The sequence below is a fragment of the Equus caballus genome, chromosome 18 (genome assembly GCF_041296265.1).
Source record: "Equus caballus isolate H_3958 breed thoroughbred chromosome 18, TB-T2T, whole genome shotgun sequence".
Classification (NCBI taxonomy): domain Eukaryota; kingdom Metazoa; phylum Chordata; class Mammalia; order Perissodactyla; family Equidae; genus Equus; species Equus caballus.
Genome location: NC_091701.1, coordinates 60,034,556 through 60,056,664, shown reverse-complemented (window position 1 = coordinate 60,056,664; position 22,109 = coordinate 60,034,556). Strand labels below are relative to the sequence as shown.

Genomic DNA, 22,109 nt, shown 5'->3' with positions numbered 1-22,109 from the left:
TATTTGTAGTCCTGGTGGCATGGCTTTCAGCATCAGAGCAACATACAGCTGCCACAGTCTGATAACCGACAGGTGGTGTGGTTCTCCGACCAGGAAATGAACCTGGACCGCAGCGGTGAGAGTCCTGAATCCTAACCACTAGACCACCAGAGCTGGCTAAAATATCATGTTATAGTTGTTTTTGGTACTTACCAGATCTAAAATCTTAATGAAATAAAGACCAGTGGGTAGTTTGATATGCAGAGTCGTTTCATATGCATCGTCTCCAGCATTAAACAAGGACACATTCAACATTAACGTCTTCATATTTCCAACAGCAAGATAGGTTTTATTTTCATGTGGCCTAAAAATTAAGTAGTAGTATATTTAGTTCTTATTTGGGAAATAAAAATCTCATCTCATTTATTTATCCTGAACATAAAATATTAATTTGGAAAAACAGCCGTGGGAGATGATCCCATACAAGTAGATGCAAACCCATGTCAAAAAGAACTCAATTTCTCATATTCCAGATACATTCAGTCAACTATTATCCAAGAAAAGTTTGTTTTTTAATTAGTTTTAATTAAACTAGTCTACTTTCTGTTTTACTTTTCTGTTTAACTTCTTTGATAATTTTAACATATTTTCTATCTTACAATATACATTTTTTAAAAGCAAACCATTTTTTTCTTTTCTTTCTTTATCCTTGAATAGACATTGAACTAGTTGCTGTCCAAACCAAAGGGGGAAAGAGGGGAGCTAGGAGAAAAGGAGAAGAGAGGGACAATTTCCACCAAAATAGAGGATGTTCTGGTGGAAGTGAGCCTGGCATGGGAAAGGACCACCATGCCCGCAAATGGATGCCACTAAAATCTGTTGGACTAGAATTATAAGGCAGGCAGGTCACCTCTATCAATAACTAGACCAAGTTAAGAACAGAATTGCAGAAATGCTTCACCATCCTGTGAACTGGAAAGAGAAGATTGCTGCCAATCCAGACATATGAGCGAGTTCAAGTTTGGGCTCTGGCTCCAGTTCTTCTCAGTGGGGAAGTCATTTAGCAATTTTAAGTCTTAGTCACTCCATCTCTACTAATAACAACTACCATTCAGTGAAGATTTGGCTCATGCACGTTCCATGAAGTCCTCAGAACACATTTATATATGAGGAACCAGAGGCTTAAGAAACTTATTCAAGGTAACACAGCTAGGATGTTCTAAAGTCTCAAGGCAGATGCAAATCTCTTTGCCTACACAGCCTATTCTCTTTACTAATTAGAGGGTTAGAAGAACTCAAAGAAAACTATACTTACAGAATGCTACGATTCTATAAGCTTTCCTCAAAGACAAATGTTCGTAGATATTGAATAATTTAAAACTCAGAAAAATTACTTCAACCAGAGAAGGATGTGACCCAAAGCAAAATATCAGGTGAGGATAATCATAACAATAAGAAAGTTAAACATTCACCTACAATTTCAGAGTTTATAAAGTTTCTTCAATAATGTTTACAATGTTTCTTCAATAATTGTATCATCCTATTAAGCATCTGTACAGAAGATTAGTGTTTGAATAAACTATGGAAGTGCTAAGCACAGTTGGCATTTAATAGTTATTTGTGAATCGATTTAAGACAAAGTGCTTAAGCACAGAACAAGTTTCAGAATTTATGTTTTAAGCGCTACTTGAAGATGCATAAATGACCGATTGACTATAACTGAAAGTTCCTCTATAAGTCACTATGTTCATTTCTCCCCAATAAAAAAATAGTCTTTAAAAAATTTCTTTCTTTGTAGAGCTTATATAGTAAAGGACAGACTTGTAAACAAATGTTATATAGATGCATGGGAAAGAGCTATGAATGAAGGGCTCTGGGTGAGCAGGGCAGGGAACCACTTTTGCCTGGGGGTGGCAAAGGCATGTTGCTTCTTGCTTTTCTACTATTCTGATTATTTAGGTTGAGCTGAATGAGGATTTAAAGTTTTTTTTTAAATAAAACAGGTCTGAAAATTTCATGATTCAAGCTGTTAACTTGGATTATACCCTTAATTGATTTCTTGAGTCCTCCTCGAATCCAGTTTTCACACTGCCGGAGAGGGTCATTTCCCAGAAAGTAAACTTGATCATGTCACTTGCTTGCTTAATATCCTCCCGTGCCTTTAAGGTAGAGTTCTGTAGTGTTCATTGGAGCATTGTTTACAATAGTCTAGACTTGGAAACAATCTAAGTGCCCACTGACGGATGAATGGATGAAGAAGATGTGGTGTATATATATATATATACACAATAGGATACTATCCAGCCATGAAAAAAAAGATGAAATCTTGCTATTTGCGACAACATGGATGTACTTTGAGGGTATTATGTTAAGCAAAATAAGTCTGTATGATTTCACTTATGTGGAAGATAAAAACAACAACAACAACCAAACACATAGATACAGAGAACAGATTGGTGGTTACCAGAGGGGAAGAGGGGGAGGAGAGAGGGGGAGGGTTAAAGGGGTGAAGTGGACATTTATATGGTGACAGAAGGAAACTAGACTTTCGACGGTGAACACAATGTAGTCTATACAGAAGTTGAAATACAATTATGTACACTTGAAATTTATATAATGTTATAAACCAATGTTACCTCAATAAAAACAATTTCTAATAAAAAATAAAATAAAAAACAAAGTGTAAGAAAAAAGGAAGAGTTCTAACTCATTAGCATGGCGCATGAGGCCTTCAAGAGCTGGCCCCTGACTCGCTTTCCATTGCACAACTCATTCGTTCACTTTAGCCATCCTTACCTACAAACAGGTGTCCAAACACGTGCGTTTTGTATCTTACTTCAAGCTATCCCTCTGCCTTTACATCTTCGCTCTTCATGTATCTAATTAACTTGCACTTACTCTCCAAGATTCAGTTTGTGTCAATGTTAAGAATTCTTAGAAGTTCTTCCAGTTAATTATTATTGCTAACTCCCATCACCCAGCATTGCATTCCCACCAACAAAAGTGACTTCTCCCTCTCCCAAGAGTTCGTGGACTCATCACTGTGAATTCTATCAAGTTACAGACATGCTTATCTGTTCTGTGATAGTATACAAATTCCAAATGTTTCAGTAAGCAAACATCTACTATGACCATGTGCATGTGCTCTGTACCCCGCCCACATAACCTCATGTTTTAGTGGCAATATGACTGTTGAATTGACCAATAAATTAGTGGCAACATCAATACTTAGAAAAAGAGTACAGTTTCTGAGAAGAAAATTATTAACTCTTACGAACCTCAGAATATGCAAAAGAAATTATAATTATAACTTCTTCCCACTTTTATACTTCAATAATATAGCTCTATGAAATTGGACAGTTCACTTAATACCTAAAAGTTCTTCCCCTCTTGTCCTGATTTTTTTTCCATTTTAAACTTACTTATCAAGATAAAACATACGCATAGAAAATGCACATATCCTAACTGTACAACTCAGTGAATTTTTACAAACTGAATACATGTATGAAACCAACATCCAAATCAAAAAAAAAAAAAAAACGTTACCAGCACCGTAGAAATACCCATGTGCTCCCTTCCTTCCAGTTATTGCACTCTACCCACCATCTTGCTTTTACTAGTATAGATTGGCTTTGCCAAGTTTTGTATTTCATATAAATGGAATCAGAGAGTACGTAATCTTTGAATATCAGTTTTTCTTTACTTAAAATTTTGTTTGTAAGATTAGTCTATATTGATACATGTAGCTGTAAATTGTTTATTCTCATTGATGCATATATTCCATTTTGTAAATATACTACATTATATTTATCCATTCAACTATCATTGGGAATTTTAACAATTCCAGCTTGGAGCTATTATAGTCTTTTGGTGAACATGTGCATGTAATTCTGTTGGGTCAGTCTGTCTGTCTGTCCATCTATCTATCTATCTATGAACAGATCGTTATGGTCTGTTAACCCAGGATTAATTCCTGATAATTTCTAAATATGGCTGATTTTGGCAACCAGCTTAAACTATACTAACAAATTATAATTAAATTACAAAATATGCTATATGGAACTATATTTAAATAACAAAAAATTGAGGATGAGAGAATTGCTGTAGAAAAAGCAAGCCTACCACAGGGTAGGGGCTCATAAACTGCTGAAGGCCAAATTTGGACCTCCGCCTGGTTTCGTAAATAAAGGGTTATTGGAACGCAGCCATGCTCATTTGTCTGTGGCCACTTCTGCACTACGATGGCAGAATTGAGTGGTTGAGACAGAGATCTCTGTCCCACAGAGCCTAAAATATTTACTATTTGTCCCTTCATGGAAAAAGTTTGCCGGCTCTGCCATAGAGAAATCTCATTGATGAGCATAATTAGTTTCAAAATAAGCATACAACATAATATTACTATATTTAAAATCTGTATTATTCTGACAATAATAGAGGCTTCATTATTTCCAATGGCATAGGACATAGCATTAGAGAAAACGATCCCCCAGACCTCATAATTCCTTAGTTGGTACTCAAGACATCGAGGAGAAAGGAATGAAGAATATGTCCATATGTTGCATCTCTAGCTTCTGATCCCTGGGTTTGAGAAGTTGAATATTTCTGGAAGTATGTGTAATGACTAACAAAGCGGTAATGCTAAACCACAGCTATCATTTCAGGGTGGAAGAATCAGACTCAGTGACAGTGTGGTATTTCTCCCAACATTTTCGGGAATGGCTGTGATTTACTCATTCCTGTATTGTAAACCTTTGTGTTACATAAGTCTGCATCTGCTCGGTGGCACTGCGTTAAATGGTGGGGAGGAAATGTGTGGACACATAGCTGTCCTGCATTCCCCCTACTGTTCTATAATCATGTTACGACTACAGGAACTAAGAGGTTCTAAAAGTAAACTTCAGCTTGACATTAAATTTTAATTAAGACTTGTAGAAGAGCTGCCTAGAAATAGACATTTATAAAATATTCTGGCTTGTAACCAAAGCATTAGTCACTGAACACCTTTGGGAAAGAAGTTGGCACTTAGACAAGCAACAGAAGGTGAAAGCATGGCATAAACAGCTAGGTTCCAAGACAACAGCAAATTAAAGAGAAACACAATGCTCACATTTCAGCAGCCAGACTCCTGGTTTAGTTTCCATTTTTAAGCTATTTTGCTACATTACCATAATTACGATCCTACTCTTTTTTTGTTTTGATATACATCTTACTGTACCTCGATTCATTAACAAGGTGCCATTGGAAAGATACCCACTAGCTTTTTACATGAGACATAATAAAGGACCAGGTGCACATCTGGAAGGGCGACAAGGCTGAACCAGAGCTTTCCCCGGGAATCATAGTTCATTCTTCATTAAAACATGCATAATGCAGACTTGAAATTTACAAAGCAGCCTAGAATCCATGTAATTTAAACAAATCAAGGTACTGTGTACGTACAGAATCATAACTTAATAAGTGAAACAGGAAAATGATGTATTCAGCACCAAGGCTCTGTTTTTCCTGACTGAATGATATTGTTTTATTTCACAAGAAATGCTCCCCAAGTCTTAGTGTAATGAATGCATTTCGCTTGCATAAAATGAATTAGTGCTTCCTAGCTAACTTGTTTCATTTGTTTTGTTTTGCTTTGTTTTAAAGATTTTAGTTTTCCTTTTTCTCCCAAAGCCCCCTGGTTCGTAGTTGTGTATTTTTAGTTATGGGTGCTTCTAGTTGTGGCATGTGGGATGCGGCCTCAGCGTGGCCTGATGAGCGGTGCCATGTCCGCGCCCAGGATTTGAACTGGTGAAACGCTGGGGCACCGCAGCGGAGCGCACAAACTTAACCCGTCGGCCACAGGGCCAGCCCCCCTAGCTAACTTGTTTTTAATCAAGATGCTAGAACAAAATATAACGTAAATTGATATGTATCTGTGTCAAGATACGTGAGTCACTTATTTGACAAAAAAGTAGCCTGCAGCATGTGGTCTACAGGAAAAATAATACTGGAAAATTCTCATCTACTGAAATACATCAGTTACCTGGCATTTAAAATTTTATTGAATAAAGGCAAACTCATCGAGGTCCAAGGGAGTATAGCAGAAGAACATGGATTGGAAGACTAAACTAGGAATGAGCATGTTTTAGTGTATAAGGCGCATAATTCATCTTCCCCAAACTCTGTGAGCTCAGTGAGGCATATATTCCTACTACGTCCATTTTAAAAGTGGACAGTTTTGTTGGACTAGCTCTTTGGGGAGCTAACGGCATAGTGGCAAACGCTGCACATTGCTCACTGTCTGCTCAATGGTGCTTTCTCTTCTTGGCTGCTAACAGAACCCCAGATTATTCAGGCAGTAGGCAGCATTTTCTTGATATTGCACCAGATAAGCCCCTAATTCAGCTTCAAGGAATGAGTTATGATCAATCTAATATGATCATGGTGACTCCCTTATCCTTCAACTATGATAGATTCAGGGTAAACATGTGACACGAGTCTTGTTAATCACAATAAGAAATCTGCCAAGGCACCTCCCTTGCTAGAAAGGCAGACTCAAGAAGACACAGGATTTTGCTGTTGCCTCTTATTTTCTCAGTGCTGCTGCAGCCATCTGGTGACCATGAGGGAAACACGAAGAGAACTGGAATGGTAACCTTGAACGTCCAGATTTGGGGAGCTGCTCACGAAACCCACAACCACCTCTCCAGACGGCTTATTATGCAAAATAATTAAATGCTTTTACTGTTGAAGTCACTATGGTCAGGTCTTCTGTCCTTTGCAGTTAAAAGCATTCCTAACTGATATGAGAGCAACTGTTCAGGAAAAGCCTACATCACCTACCCTGGAAGCATGACTGAGGTACAACAGGGAAGTAGTACCATTCACATCAGTAATCTAAATGAAGGACTTGATTTTAAACTGCCTATGTGATGGCTAACACCTGCTATTATATTTATAACCTTGATCGTCATATTTGTTTATCTGTCTTTTGCAGTGTAAGTCCATTTGGATGTGGTTTATTGTCCAGAGAATTTAGACATTCGGGAGGAAGCCTCAGCTTAATGAAAACATGAGGCAGAGCTCATAAGCGCGGTTTAGTTTGCTGTTGGCAGTCTATTATTGCAGTCTTCAGGAACTCATGTACTTTACTGAGTAAATACATTTACCTAAAGCAGATTTGTAGCTCTGGGACACACAAATACCATCAGTGCCAGTGGGCTTATAGTCAGGAGAATGTGCAGAACATGTGGTCACAATCTGCCTACTATTACTGAGAAGGGAGACAGGACACCTATGTGGGAAAGGCATATTTCTGTCTAATAGAGTACAATTTACTAAAAATGCAAAACAGCTTGTCAGAACCGTTCACTGTGGGCCTGAAAAATTAATTAGAGGTGTTTCCATTTGAAAATTCCTCAAATGAGTTATCATTTACCTGAAAGAAATAGCCTGTAACTTTCTTAGTCAATATAGAAGAGTGGGGCTCACACTCCACACTGGTGCTCATGCACTTCAACCTCACGAAACTGACAACTACTCACCAGCAGCATTCTTGGGACATAAAGAAACAATAAACCACGGACAAATAACCAGTACATGTGCAGAAAAGGTTTAGAATTCATTGGCAAAATTTCATATTATAACCGAATTATTTTTTATCGTGATCCATAAATGGCCCAACCATAACACATCAAAAATAACTTCTATCCAACCGTCATGTGTACCAGGCTTTGTGCTATACACTCGCCTGCACTATTACATTTTATCTCTAAAGCACCCTTACAGAGTAGGTGCTATTTTACCTTCTTATCAATGAGGAAAGAAGTTTACAGAAGTTAAAAGGTTTCTCTAAAAAGGTCATTTAGGTAATAAATGGTAGATAAAAAACTTGACCAGGTTAGTTCAACTTCAAATCCGAAACACTTAACCATCATTGGTTGTAAGCTTTTAGTGTGATAAGAACCACTTGGAGCCCTATTAATAATGCATATTTCTGGTTTGGTCTCCATAGATTGTGACTTGGATAGTCTGGGGCCTGGGAACGTGCAGTTCCATCAAGCAGTCCAGGTGATTCTCAAGAAGGTGACTCAAAGGTCACATCTTGAGAAACACTCCCTTACCCTCTGTTGGCTGCCATTTAAAGTCATAATGGACTTGATATTTAGACTACAAGAAATATTATCACTTCAAATTAAAAATGCAAAGTAGACAGTGTAATGTCTTATTGTGAGAAAATATATAATGAAGAAAAACTAATAATTCAATTAGATTAATAATTACATATCTTAACTCAACAAGATGTATTTTCATTCTTCAGGAAAGAAGCATTCTTAGTAGTATTTTCACATACATTTCAATGTCCCATTTTCTCATAGGCCAGAGGGATTGCAATGAAAGATGACAAAGTGACAGCAGGAGTGTCTGATTTAAGAAATGAAAACACTACTTATTTATAGCTTAGATAAGCTTTCCCACACACAACTCTTCTTTTTTATCAAAGGCCCATGACAGCAAAAACACCAAGAAAACTAACCATTTTAGGAATAAAATAAATACATGAATGGGAAGGTTATAAATTATTCAACTAATAAATCAACAAAGGCACCACATTATGTATGAGGATACAAAGTAGCTAGTAGTCACTGTTTTGGGATTATCTGAGCAGCCAATCTGGATGATTTAAGTACAAAGTCCAATTATCAATCAAATAGGTTAGGGCTTCTTGGCCCTCAACTGTGGATGCTCAAGGCTATATTGGCATTGCATATGTGAAAAGAATTAATTTATTCTCTGCCATATGTGATCCCATCCCAGCAGGGTACACAACATTGTTTGTCAACCTTTTTACTCATTCCTATTTGACTCCCTATCCCATTTATCATAACAGTTATTTTGAATCTTTTCCTGTTCCTTTCAAGTTCCCAAACTCATCCTCAAAGCCCTCACTTTCCATAGATGAACTTACTTTTTATTATGGCCACCCATGAATTCTTCACATTTCCCTTCCTTCCACATTGAAATTTTGTAACATCAAGCATCTTTTCACAGCTGCTTAGCTCAAGGTAAGGAGAATCTTCCCTTCTTTCTAAGGCTGACTTCTCCACCACAGTCTGATCCCATTATGTGTTCTTTCCTCTATTCCATTCTCAGCAAACATCTCTTAGTCACCTACAGCATTCCAGGTACCATTGGGCATTGGGGACACAATGATGAAAAGACAAGAAACTGCCTTGAAGCGGCTTGCAGGATAGTGTGGAGACAGACAGTAATGGTGGAGAGCGTGCAACGGCGTTGGGACCAGGGGCCCAGGAGGAGACAAAGTGGGCTCCAGTTAGGAAACAGCTGAGATTTACAAGATAAATAAAACTTAATCAAGTAGATAAGTGAGAGAAGTGAAAACATACAGAGGCTCATGAGAGCATGCAAGGCCAAGCAACTGCAAATGGTCTGCCATCAATGGAAAGAAGTCCTGGGGAATTGGTGAGGAAGAGCACAAAGGAATATAGATTTTAAAGTAGTAATGAGCCACTGAAGCACTGTTATCAGATGTGTACTTTAGAAAGCTCACTCTGGAAACATCATAGAATAATGCAAAAGCAGAAGCCAGTAGCACAGAAAGCAAGAAAGCTTGATGATCCAGGAAGGATACTGAGTACCTGCCTTGGAGCAACAGTGGTAGACATAGAGAAGTATGATGGATAAAAAATACATTTAGGTGGTAGTATTATAGGACTTAGTAATTTATTGGATATCAAGGATAAGAAAGAAGAATGCAGGTGGAGCTCCAGGTTTCTGGCTTTGGTAACTAACTAATGGTTGTGTCATTGGCAGATAGTGACTGGGCACCCCAGAAGACATGTCTAAGAGACAACTGGATGTGTGTGTGTGGAACTCAGAGATACTGATTTGGGCATTGGCAGTGTAGGCAGGCCAGGTGAGGACAGAGTTGGGGACAAGATTATCTGGGGAAAATATGGGAGCGTGGGCAAGGAGTGAGAAAGGACCACTTAGGGAGCCAACACAGCCCGAATCAAAGATCCTGCAAAGACAATTGAGAAGGAGGGGCTAGAGGAGTCGGAGAAGAATGGGAGCAGGACGTCATTACAGTTGCTCAAAAGAGGAAGTGAACAGCTGTCAAATGCTTCAGAGAACAGTTCAAACAGGATCTGAGATGTGCCCCCTGGATTTAAGTAGAAAATTTCTCTCTCCAATTTATTCTTTTCCCTGCCTTTGACCCTCACACTTGTTTATATCTTCCAATGACTGAATAAATAACAACGTGATAAATACATAAAAAGTCTTCATTTGAATCTACTTATTTGCAGTATATTCTCCTCCCCTTAATCACTGACCCTGTCATTTGGCTACTACTGCACTGAAATTTCTATCTTAAAATTTGCCAGTGACCACTTCTTTACCCACAAGTCACATTTTAAATGTCAATTCCCACAACATTTCCTCAGTCATTATGCTATCTGATCTCTCTACAAAATTTCACAATACTGAGTTCCTCTTTTTAAATTCTTCATTGGCTATTTCATTATGGAATTGGTTCTCCTCTTAGTTCTTTTCAGTCTCCTGCGGTGACTCCCCACTCTTTTTAAGGTCTTTAATTAAAATTGGCCCTCCAAGATTTGCGCCTTAGTTCTTTTCTCTGTGAAACTCACGTTTCCACCCCACCCCCACCCTGACCCTGGAAATTCTCAAAAGTCACCAAGGTATAGAGGACTTCCAAATATAATTCTGAACTAGATTTTCATGTGGAGAGTTACAGCAAGAAGTCCCACCAAATTCAACATGCCCCTATTTAAACTTGCTTCCTTTATATCCCTACCTCCCCAGTTTCCCATTTTCCTGTCCTGTCACTGATGCTTCCTTTCCCTCTTTCACTTCCCATATATAACCAGTTCTCAACCGGAAGTATGGACTCTGTCTCTCTGGTCCTCATTTTCTCATCTTCCCTCTGATATGAAGAACAATTTCAATACAGGGGATTTAGACATGATACAAAATTACAATGATTTATTCCCAACATTTATCTAGTTTTCACAGTGTGCTAGGTGCTATTCTAAGCACATTACATATGTTTTCAATTTTGCCGTTTCCCCTTCTATGAATTTAGATGAATTACATGGTTTATTCCTTTTCAGATGTGTCACGTATACATACAGAGAGGGATTTCTTTGTTTTGTACAACAGTCTGAATTACGTAACCAGTTTTCTGGGTGATAAAAAACTAAGCACTATGTAGTGAAGTTTAGCTCATTTTGCCATCAAAAACTCTACTAACGGGTCCTTAGATACGTCTAAAACAAAACTACAATTATAATAATGATAACTCAATGTATAATCAAATCCTGAAATATCTTTTGAGTTATCAATAAAAGATTAAAACATGCTTCATAAATCCTTAGTGCTCACACATTTTCTCATTCTTTCAAAAAGTGGTAATCTTTGAGTACATACTTATGTGAATGATGAATAGATCACTTTATCTCTCTCAGTAGAAATGTTGTTCTTTTCCAGTTCATTAAATGCTGCTAACCCCCAAGGATTAGTTCTTAGCCCTTTTCTCTTTAGAACCCACATGCACACACCTATTAACCCATCTTGATGAATAACAGAGAATAAACTACACTTACTTCAAAAATCCAATTTTTGCAGAAAGCTGTAAATCTGCAGAACAATTTTCATGGGCACAAAACCTTGCAAAGTTTATCTGGAAATAAAATAAGACAGTAATTTTTATTTTAGTTCAACTCAGTAGGTATATTTCTATGTGTTTTTAAAGAATAATACATCTCTGATACATGAGAAAAATGAAATTAATAAATCTAATTGATAACTCCTTGTTTTATCCCTTTTGGAGAGTTCAACTAGAGAATTAGTCAGTAGGTTCAAATGACAAGTAATTTCAGGGCTAAAGGGACTAAGTTCTTACAACAGGTACATTTAAAGCCTAAGCTCATTAAATAGGAAAAATGATTTTTTTCTTTCATAATAGTTGTGTAAAAAAATAATTTTAATCAAACTGCGGTAGTAACCTCTGCAAGTGTTTGAAACCTGTGCTGCCAAGATGTTCTTGGTCGAGTTCCTCTCTACTTTCTGGTAATGCAGCAATTTGATTCCACTTATTACATATAAACATGGCACTTATTTTCCACAGATGGCAGGACAGTGATTTTATATTCATTGAAAATAACAAACTGTAGAAATTTGACTTTGAGGACATACTGAACAAAATTAAATGATAGTCTATCATAAAGGTTCCAGAATTTTTTTAACTCTAAGCATTTTAATAGGACTCAAAGATACTGTAAGGTACATGGGAAGACCTGAGGTGTAAGCTGGACCAAGAAAAAATACAGAGAGATAAAAATAAAGAAAGCTGAGAGGAATAGGCAAAGAGGGAGAGACGAAGGAAGAGAAATCTAGAAAGTCAGAGAAGGAGCCAGGCACCTGAAATGGGAAGTGAGCAGAGAGTTGTCAAATAGCATGTAGACCACAGACTGCCCACCTGGGGAGCAGAAGGAAAGTGTAAATCTTTCTCCAAATGACTAAATAAATATGATTTTTTTCCTACCAGTCTTATTTGTAAAGCAGGTTGTTCTAAGAATCAAAAGGTAGATTACTCTAACATAACCAAAAATTGCAAAGGTTTTGGCTTGTCTAATATTGACATTTCCATTATCAAAGACATCTAAAAATAGTTGATATTGAAAACTGAAGTTCAACAGAAGAGTGAACAAAATGGACTTCATAAATATTTTCATATAAGGGTATAGAGAAAATGTGCTCTGAAGTTATTCTCTTCATTCAATCTGGTATTGTAGACTAGACCATGGTGATTGTAAGCTCAAATATCTTAAAGTGACTGAGGGGCAATTTTTTCTGGACAGGATATGAATTAGACCTTTAAATGTCCCTTTCATCGTTTACATTCTGTATGCCATTATCGACTGTTTTAATGAATGCTTTTATCATGCCCCAAAACACCCTGTTGACTATGTCTTTGTTTTGTTGGAGAGTAAAGGTCTGAATAACTGGACTCCTGGGAATAAACACACTGTCAGTGAAACTGATATATCTTGGGATAAATTAGAAAAAGCAATTCACTGTTTAGAATGCAGGATCCATCTCAAGATGCAATTGATCCTGAGATGTGGATGCAAAGCACAAAGTTAAATTTAAGATGAGAAATTTTTACGTAACATAAATATGTATGTTTATAAATGAGTACAACCCCACAAGGGAATTTAATTAACAAGACATGAGTGAATGCGTGGATAGGGTGAGTGAGAGGAAGACACACTGACAGAGAAGGAGACAGAAAATGAGCAAGAGAAAGAGAAACTGAACACACATGACAACACTGAATAACTCGTGAATCCAATTCACTTCCATTTTGAGCACTTTCTAGTAATATATTTTTTTCACTGGCAAGACATTGAGGAGAGAAAATTAACATTTTATGTATATGGAAAACCACTGCTGTGGCTAAAGGCATATTTAAAAATATGCAGTTCAATATCCTAAAGAGAATATAAAAAATAAAGAAAAATGGAAAATAAGACATATCATAAATCTCGTTTATAAAAAAAGTTCATAAAACTTCAAAAAAATTCAGATAATTCATTTCCCCAGAATTATGAAATACTTCAAAAAAATTCTTCAGTTACACGTCACATAATGTTGTGAATAAAGAAAAATATACCTACTGTTTTTTCAATCACATCCTTTTCTCTCTTCTGCTGAAGAATTGGCTGAAGGGGCGGGAATTCCTCTGTGCTTCGTTTACTGATGACGTGATGCCCAAGGTGGTAAGCAGCTTTGATCTGAATTGGGGTGAGGATGTCCCGCACATCTTTCTAAGGAAATTAAAAACCATATAAATTAATAATAAAAATAAATAAGTAAATAAAATATATAAAGCTCCTCCTTTCCTGCATAAGGCCAAACACAACACATGGAAGTCAAAGAAAATCCTTACCTTTTCATCTAAATTGTTAAAAAATTGAACATGCATATTTTTTCACATTACAACAGCATTCATGTTTATTAGAAAAAAACACAAAAAGTATAAAAAAATGAAAAACTATAACCTTCCAACAATAGTTATAAAGGTCTATATTTAAGCATATTTTCTTCCACGCTATTTTCTATGCATACTTTTCACAACTTGACATAAGTATTTTCCATTATAAACGCTGTAAATCATTTCAAAATGCTAATCAACATCTTATTCTATTTAACATTTCCCTGTAGTAAGCTTGTAGAAATACGATATCTCTCAATTTATTCATTTTCTTTTTATATCTCTCAGTAACATTTTGATTCAATTTGATTTATTTCATATTTATTAGGAAACATCCAATTATATTTTATAATAGGTTATGAACGGCATATAGGAAAAGTTATATGTTTTGTATATTTAATCTTTTACCCTAGTCATTTGACTGAATTTTCTTACTAGTTGCTGCTATTTTTCTAGGTTTATTGTGCTTTTACACTTTATAAAGAAAGAGTTCTTGGATTCATTTATCAATTACACAGGAATTGTAACCCATTCAGAATCCATTCTGCTCTGTATGATATTCTTCTAATGCAGGCATTGTTTTTCTCTTTTTTGAAAACATTTTCCAATGAACTTAAAAATTATTTTGTCTTTGGGGCCAGCCTGGTGGTCTAGCAGTTAAGTTTGTGCACTCCACTTCAGTGGCCTGTGGTTCACCAGTTCAGATTCCAGGCGTGGACCAACGCACCACTTATCAAGCCATGCTGTGGTGGCATCCCACATATAAAAAATAGAGGAATATGGGCACAGATGTTAGCTCAGGGCCAATCTTCCTCATCAAAAAAAGGAGGGTTGGTGGAGGATGTTAGTTCAGGGCTAATCTTACTCAAAAAAAATAATAATTATTATTTATCTTCTCATTTGATTATTTGCTAGCTTCTTCATTCAAAGGGAATATACCATATTACTATCAAAATTATTTGCTAACATACATATGCACAAACAATAAACTAACCAACAAGAAAGTAACTTCGACCCCGTGGCCGAGTGGTTAAGTTTGTGCACTCTGCTGCAGTGGCCCAGGGTTTCGCCAATTCGGATCCTGGGCGTGGACATGGCACCGCTCATCAGGCCATGTTGAGACGGCGTCCCACATGCCACAACTAGAAGGACCCATAACTAAAACATACGACTATATACGGGGGGCTTTGGGGAGGAAACATAAAAAAGAATAACTTCGAAAGCATTTGGCATACAATTAAGGAAGTCCTTCACTAGATAGTAAAGATGTTCTAGAATCTCAAGTCTATGAAAAAAAACATATGGAAGCCACATAAGATACAAGACATGGCAGCTCTTAGAAAGCACTTGTCCGAGCCCTCCCTAGACAGGAATGAGACTTTCAGTGTACTGAACAAAACAAACTCATTTCTTTTTTTTTTCTTTTTTCCTTATCTAAGAGGGCAGGCAAACGAGATTTTACTATAAAGTAATCCATGAGGATTTATAACAGAATTCAGTTGACAATTTAACTAAATTACATGGAATAAGACACGTTTATGGCAAACCTGTAAAATGAGTATTCTAAGCACAACAAAAACTGAAAGTAGATACGATCTCAGGATTTCAGAGGGCAGTTCACAGTCAACAGATACAGTCCAGCTACACAGGAACTACGCAGTTTTTATGTTTCTTGGTACTAGAATTGTTACTATAGTGGGAAGATATTTGAAGATTGGTCACATACTTTGATGTCTTTCGTACTCACAATTTAAATTTAAAGCTCAGTTTTACTCCACTTTCCACATGCCCATTTCAATCCACAGGTTCTTCTCATCTAAAAATATAGATTCAACAAAGTGCCTCTTGACCATGAAAGGAGACCCAAAGTGTTTCTGCTGGGGCTAGATATGGGAACTTAAGCCATAATTTAAGTTTACATGTATATATTTATATTAACTTGGTGAGTTCCTCGGTAGATCCATGACGTTGTAATTGACAAACCTTCTAGCGAGAAACGCCCATCGGCCAGGTTTCTATTTATCTATAGATGTCTCACAATTGGAATATGGCTTAAACATTACTGCCTAAAAGCAAATAAACAACAAATTTCCAAAGCTCATCAATTAATAATCCACAGTACATGGAAAAAGTGTCTATGATACAGATTATTGCTGTGCTTCCACTTATAATAACTTGATAAAAACCAAAGAAGTAAATTAATAAAGATGATAAAGATAGGTGATACCTTTTATGCGACAAAGATATATAACATAAAAGAATGTAATTTTTTCTTCTCTTCTGGTCATTTACAACATTATCAATGTATGTATACAGTGCTTAAAAGCAAGTGATCTGGAGATAGAGTATTGAGATTCAAATCTCAGGCCCATCGCTTATTATCTCTGTAAACTTCGGTAAATTACTTAACTTGTCTATGGCTCAGTTACCTCATCTGAAAATGGGAATAGTGATAACAATGACGGTGATGACACCTAAACCTTATTGTTGTGAGGATTCAATGGCATAATGTCTGTCAAACACCAGCACCACGCCTGGCACTTACTAAAGTCTCAATAGATGCTAGATATTATCATTATTATAAGTATGTTGCTTCAAAATGTAGCTATATAAGCCAAGAAGGGAATCACTGAATTTCAGTTTCTTATAATAACAAAGTCTGGTCAACATTTGGAGGAATAAGAAAAAAGAAACTTAGACTATTGCCAACCAATGAATATTAAACAGAAAATGAGTTACATAACAAGCATCAGACTTGTATTAATTAAGCGGTACCTGAAAGATTTGAGGCATGAAGCAGAGTACTGAAGATCTCTCATTATCTTTCCGTTTTTATACATGGAGATGATTTCATTAAATTACTTGATAAGTGATCATCTCAACATGAAACCTTGACCGTATAGGAATGCCGCAAATCAAGGCCCAAATCCCAAGTTATCAACTTGTGAAAACGGAACAGCTTGAAGCCCCGAGTGTTACAATAGCAAACTTGATTAAATTATTCCCTAGGTGTGGGAGCTAGACAGCCACTGATTGTCCCTCCACATGTCCACTGTTTTAATTCTTCTCAACCAGCTTGCTTTGACCAAATCACATGTTATCTAATTCATAGTAATTTTCCACAAGGTCTTCTCTACATCTGGTGTATATTACTTTCATTATCCTAATTAGCTATTAATTATGCTTTTTTCACAATATATAAAATGTACCCGCACTCTTAGAACTGTACTTGACAGATATTCACACTTATTTAACTTTAACAGCTCCACCTAAAGACAAAAACTATGATACCAAAAATGTCTTGAAGTGACTAATTAAGTTTTGGGGAGGGAAAAAGTAGATTTGCTTAAAATTTTTAATTTGGATGGGCATGTGCTATCTATATTAAAAATAATGAAGATTCCATGCCACATTTTTATGGCCAATTACATGAAATAAGTCACCCATAAGCATGCAAATTAGCACATGCCTGAAATTACACAAAGTCTGCCTTCTTGGTTGACTTTCATAGAAATTTGTATTTATGGCCAATTTGCGAACTGAGTTGTAGGCCCATGTCCTATTGTGTTTACGGAGTGAAGGAATTTATTTAAAGGGTGGAGTCACAAATATTTATAAAATATTACTGAATGAAAAATGATGTTGAGGTATAAAAATTTTAAGATATCTATTCATGGTTCTACTGTGTGCAAGAAAGGCTCTAGGGACGCAAAACTGAATGTTTGTACCTATGTCACAGTCTGTAACCCGTAATCCACACGAATAGCGTGGGGGCTGAGTATTCTGATATACGCAAACACAAGTATAGAAAAAGGAGGGTTACCTAATATACACTTGAAAGCGGATGGGGAGGGTCTTGCATAGACAAATTTTAAGCGAGGAATGTGTGCAGGTATGTGTTTTTGAAATACCCCTCTGGTGTCAACGTGGGGAATGGGTTGGGGTGGGAGAAAGTAAGACTGAGGCATAGATTGGAACCTGAGCCAGCACCACCACATGTAATTATAATCACTTTTTCTAGTAATCTTGGTTCAGAAGGTAGAGAATTGTCAAACATCTGACACTTCAACTGAGAAAAGACAACACCTCCAAGACAGATGCCCTAACCATTATACCAACGGAACATTTTCAGAATTTCTCTTACAGAATTCTTTAAATAGCACTGAGAACATATCATCCATAAATTTACTAAATATTTGCTGACTTTCTGCTTTATGTAATGAGTTGTGTTAGCTCTAAGAAGAACACAAACATACAAAAGATAACATCCTGTTTTCAAAGATCTTGCAATCTAACAAAGAATTAACACGTGTTAGAATAAGCAGCCAACTTCTAGAATACTATAATATCAGTATAGTTATACAGTTTGCTTGCACTTAGATTTTGAGCAGAGATGTACGCATACATGGATCAGTCCATAGTGTGCTATGGTTAAAATATAAGCGCTTTGGAGCAAACAGGACTTCATTAAACTATGTGCTTGTATAGCTTAACAATATAAGCAAATAAAAATAAAAAATACAAATAAAATATATTTACTAATCAAATACATATTCATTTTCTTGAAGTTGTTACTGAAAAAGACGGGTTTTAGAAGTCATCTAAAGACCTATATAACAAAATTAAATTCCTTTATTTCAGAAATCCAAAATCCAGAAATGAGAGAAACCAAGGGAAAGAAAAAAATTCATCTACTACACAGCTTGATTTCATGATTATTACACAACATGCTAAGGCCACTGAACTCACTGGATCTCAGAATATCAATAGAGACCGGTATTCCTAGTCCAATAACAAAGCTAGGTATTTCTAGCTTTTGTTGAAAATGCTGTGGGCAGCAAGGGAAAGCTGTTACTTTATTTGTTATCCCAATGTAGCACCCTTCTTCTCTTCTCACACATCAGTGAATATTTTGATGCAGAGATTCCATCCAGATCAACCAAGAAATACCATCTATAAAAAACTTGAGGAGTCTCACTGCCAGGGCTGCTCCAACATGTCTAAAAGCTGCTGTAATTGATTGGGTTTCTCTAAATCAAAACAGCCTCAAAATTATCCCTTGTCCTAAGATCTTGTTCTAAGAAATCTCTAAGATCTAATAAAGTTGTATATTTGAATATGGCACAAAGTTTCATTTTCATATACTGACATGGATGTAGAAATATATTTTCAGAAAGAGAAAAGCGATGACTAATAAAAGAAAATTTCAATAGACAAAATACTACAAGGTATAAAAAAGTTAACCATTTCCTTTATATCCTAGAAAACACTTACAAACTTTCAATTCTAAATTGTAGGCTCTGCTTTTGTAAAATCTAATAATTTTATGTCTCTAATAGCCAAAATTAAAGCGTGGCATAATTATCAACAACTAAAATACAACAGAGTTTTTTAAGAAAAAAATAAACAATTTCCACCTTCCCTCATTTGTACAGTTAATCCCATCCCTCTTGCCTTCTCAAGAACTTTGCTCCAACTATTCTGCCCTCTCATCTATAACATAACTATTTCACTCTATCGGAGCACATCCATCAGCATAAAAACACGCTATTTCTCTTATCTTAAAAGAAAAAAAGAACACTTCATTCCACTACTCCTGTCAGCTGCTGACTCCCAATCCCATTTCTTTGGTCCCCTTTGGAGCAAAGCTTTGTGAAGGAACATCTATACTCTCTGTCTTCAATCACTCTCCTCCTCTTCCCCTACTCCTCTGAAATGCTGTTGTCATGATCACTGATAGCCTCCACATTGCTAAACCCTATGGTCAGTTCTCAGTCTTCATCTTATCTGACCAAGCAGCAGCACTAAGAACATTGTCATGCCCTCCTCTTTGCTCTGCTTTATTCGCTTCACTTCCAGGATGCCTTAAGCTCTTGGTTTTCTTACTTACTGATGGGTCCTTCTCATCTCCTTTGTGAGCCTTCTCTTCTCTGCAACCTCTTCATGTTGTAGTGTCCCAGAGTGCAGACCTTGGCTTTCTTCTCCTCCTGTGTTGACCTCAGCCATCTCATATGGCTTTAAAAACCATGCATATGCCAAAGGTGCATTAAGCTACATTTCCAGTTCTATGCCTCTCTCCAACTCCAGATGAGTATCTATAAACGCTTAATTGATATTTACACTTGAAAGTAAAACAGGTCTCTCCAGCTCAGCAGGTCCACAACTGAACTCCAGAATTTTCGATGCAGGAGTTGTTTCCCTTGTATATTCTGTCTTGATTGATAAAACTACATTCTTCTAGTTGCTCGGGCTAAAGACATTGGAGTCATCTTAGAGCCTCTCCTTCTCCAATGCCAGACCTCCAATCCGTCAGCAAATTGTGTGGGGTCTGTCTTCAACTATTTCTCACCATATCCACTTCCACCACCTTCACTGGAGCCATCATCTCTCACTTGGGTTATTGCAGTATTTTCTTCTCCCTGTGTCAACCCTTGGTCCTGTACTGTCCAGTTTCAACAAAGCAGCTAGAGTATTCCTTTTCATTACTAACTCAGGTCATGTCACTTCTCTGCTCAAAACTCTACAAGAGATTCTCATTTCACTGAGAGAAAAAGTCACAGGTCCTATATGACCTGACACTTTTTCCCCCAGTTCACTTTTCCAGCCATCCTTGCCTCCCCACTGTTCCCAAAACACCAGGCACATTCTTGTCTTGAGGCATTTTTACTTAGCTCTTCTTTTTATATTTTTCTCCTAGATCAGAGATTCTCAAAGTATGATTCCAAAGCATCAGCATCACCTGGGAACTTTGTAGGAATGCAAATTCTCAGGACTCACTGAAGATCTACTGAATCAGAAACTCTAGGTGGGGCCCAGTAATCTGTGTTTTAACAAGCCCTCCAGGCGATGCTGTTGAATGCTAAAGTTGAGAACCACTATCCTAGACACCTACACAGGTAACTTGCTCACATCTTTCAAGTCTTTGCTTACATTATCACCTTCTGAATGAGGCCAGCTCTGACCACCCTATTTAAAATTGCACTCTTCACTCCTTCCTCAGCACTCCCCAAATTCCCGTATCCTGCCCTCATTTTCCTTTTTCCATCACTATCTTCTTCTAAAATACTATAAAATTTACAGTTTTCTCATGCTGTTGTTTGTCTCACCCCACTAGACTCTAAGCTCCATGAGGGTAGTAATCATTTTATATTTCATGCACTGATCTACACAAGTGCCTCAAGCAGAATCTGACACAATAAACACCTATTGAATTAATTGAGTGGATGGATAAGTTGAGCCTAACTGGTATGGCCAACAGGAAGAACTATACAAGGAAAGTATGCTTAACTGGCAGGCAGGGAGCCCCCTGAGCGGTGGGGGCTGCAGGCCTAAGTACATAATTGAGAAGTGTCACCTCATTTCATTGTAAGGGGTGCTGAGGTAGAATGCGTATGTATATTAACACTCTTGATACTGGATACGTTATACAGAACAAAGGAAAACTCCAGGCATCCTGACCACAGTCCATCTTCTTATCCTCTGTTATTAGGAAGACACTAGAATTCAGGTTGCTGTTCTATTCTTCCAGACTGCAGAAGCATTTCAGTGTTAATACGTTTCTGAATGCCTCAGGTACCATGCTGGTAGGGGTGGAAAATGCACTCTCTATATTCCCACACTTTCCCAAAGAACAGCTGGAGCTCCTGAGCGGCACTCAAGGTTGGGGCAGCTGCTTCTGTGGTTCTCTCATCCACATTGGGTTTGTTGCGAAAGAAGGTTGGAATCGCCTTTTGCCTTTCTGTATATAAGTTTTGAAACGTCCCAAACAAAAGCAAGGTAATTCAGGAGAGGAAAAGAAAATATTGGAAGAAACAATGACTTTTTTAGAAAGTCCCTACCGCGTACCAACCCCGGAGCTTAGTGCTTTTGTTTGGCATTGACAATAGGCCTAAAGTCAATGGCTGTAACCTGCTGCCACTGACACCACGGTAACATTACAAGTATGTGTGCGACAAACACAGAAACCTCTGCTACTATCATTTCTACTCCAGATTCATCCCAGAGAAAGTGTACAATTTTGATGAAGCCATAGTCATAGGAACAACGCCAAGAAACAGAACTAAATAAATTAGATCAAGTTGCTGCCATTTTACAAATTCAACACAATATGTTTGTG

At 37.1% G+C, this 22,109-nt stretch overlaps 1 protein-coding gene across 3 annotated transcripts in view; it reads right to left on the bottom strand.

Annotated features, from left to right (window-relative positions):
- ITGA4 (integrin subunit alpha 4) overlaps positions 1 to 22,109 on the bottom strand; it is a 77,358-nt gene that overhangs the window by 14,343 nt on the left and 40,906 nt on the right. For 2 of the 3 annotated variants that reach the window (XM_023622140.2, XM_070242038.1), the window contains 3 exons: positions 13,677 to 13,826; positions 11,601 to 11,677; positions 193 to 343 (listed from right to left, as the gene is read on the bottom strand). In XM_023622140.2, the coding sequence (XP_023477908.1) occupies positions 193 to 343; positions 11,601 to 11,677; positions 13,677 to 13,826 (378 nt within the window). Of the gene's footprint in view, positions 1 to 192; positions 344 to 11,600; positions 11,678 to 13,676; positions 13,827 to 22,109 lie in introns of those variants that run through there. The other variant, XR_011428554.1, reaches the window with a different exon arrangement.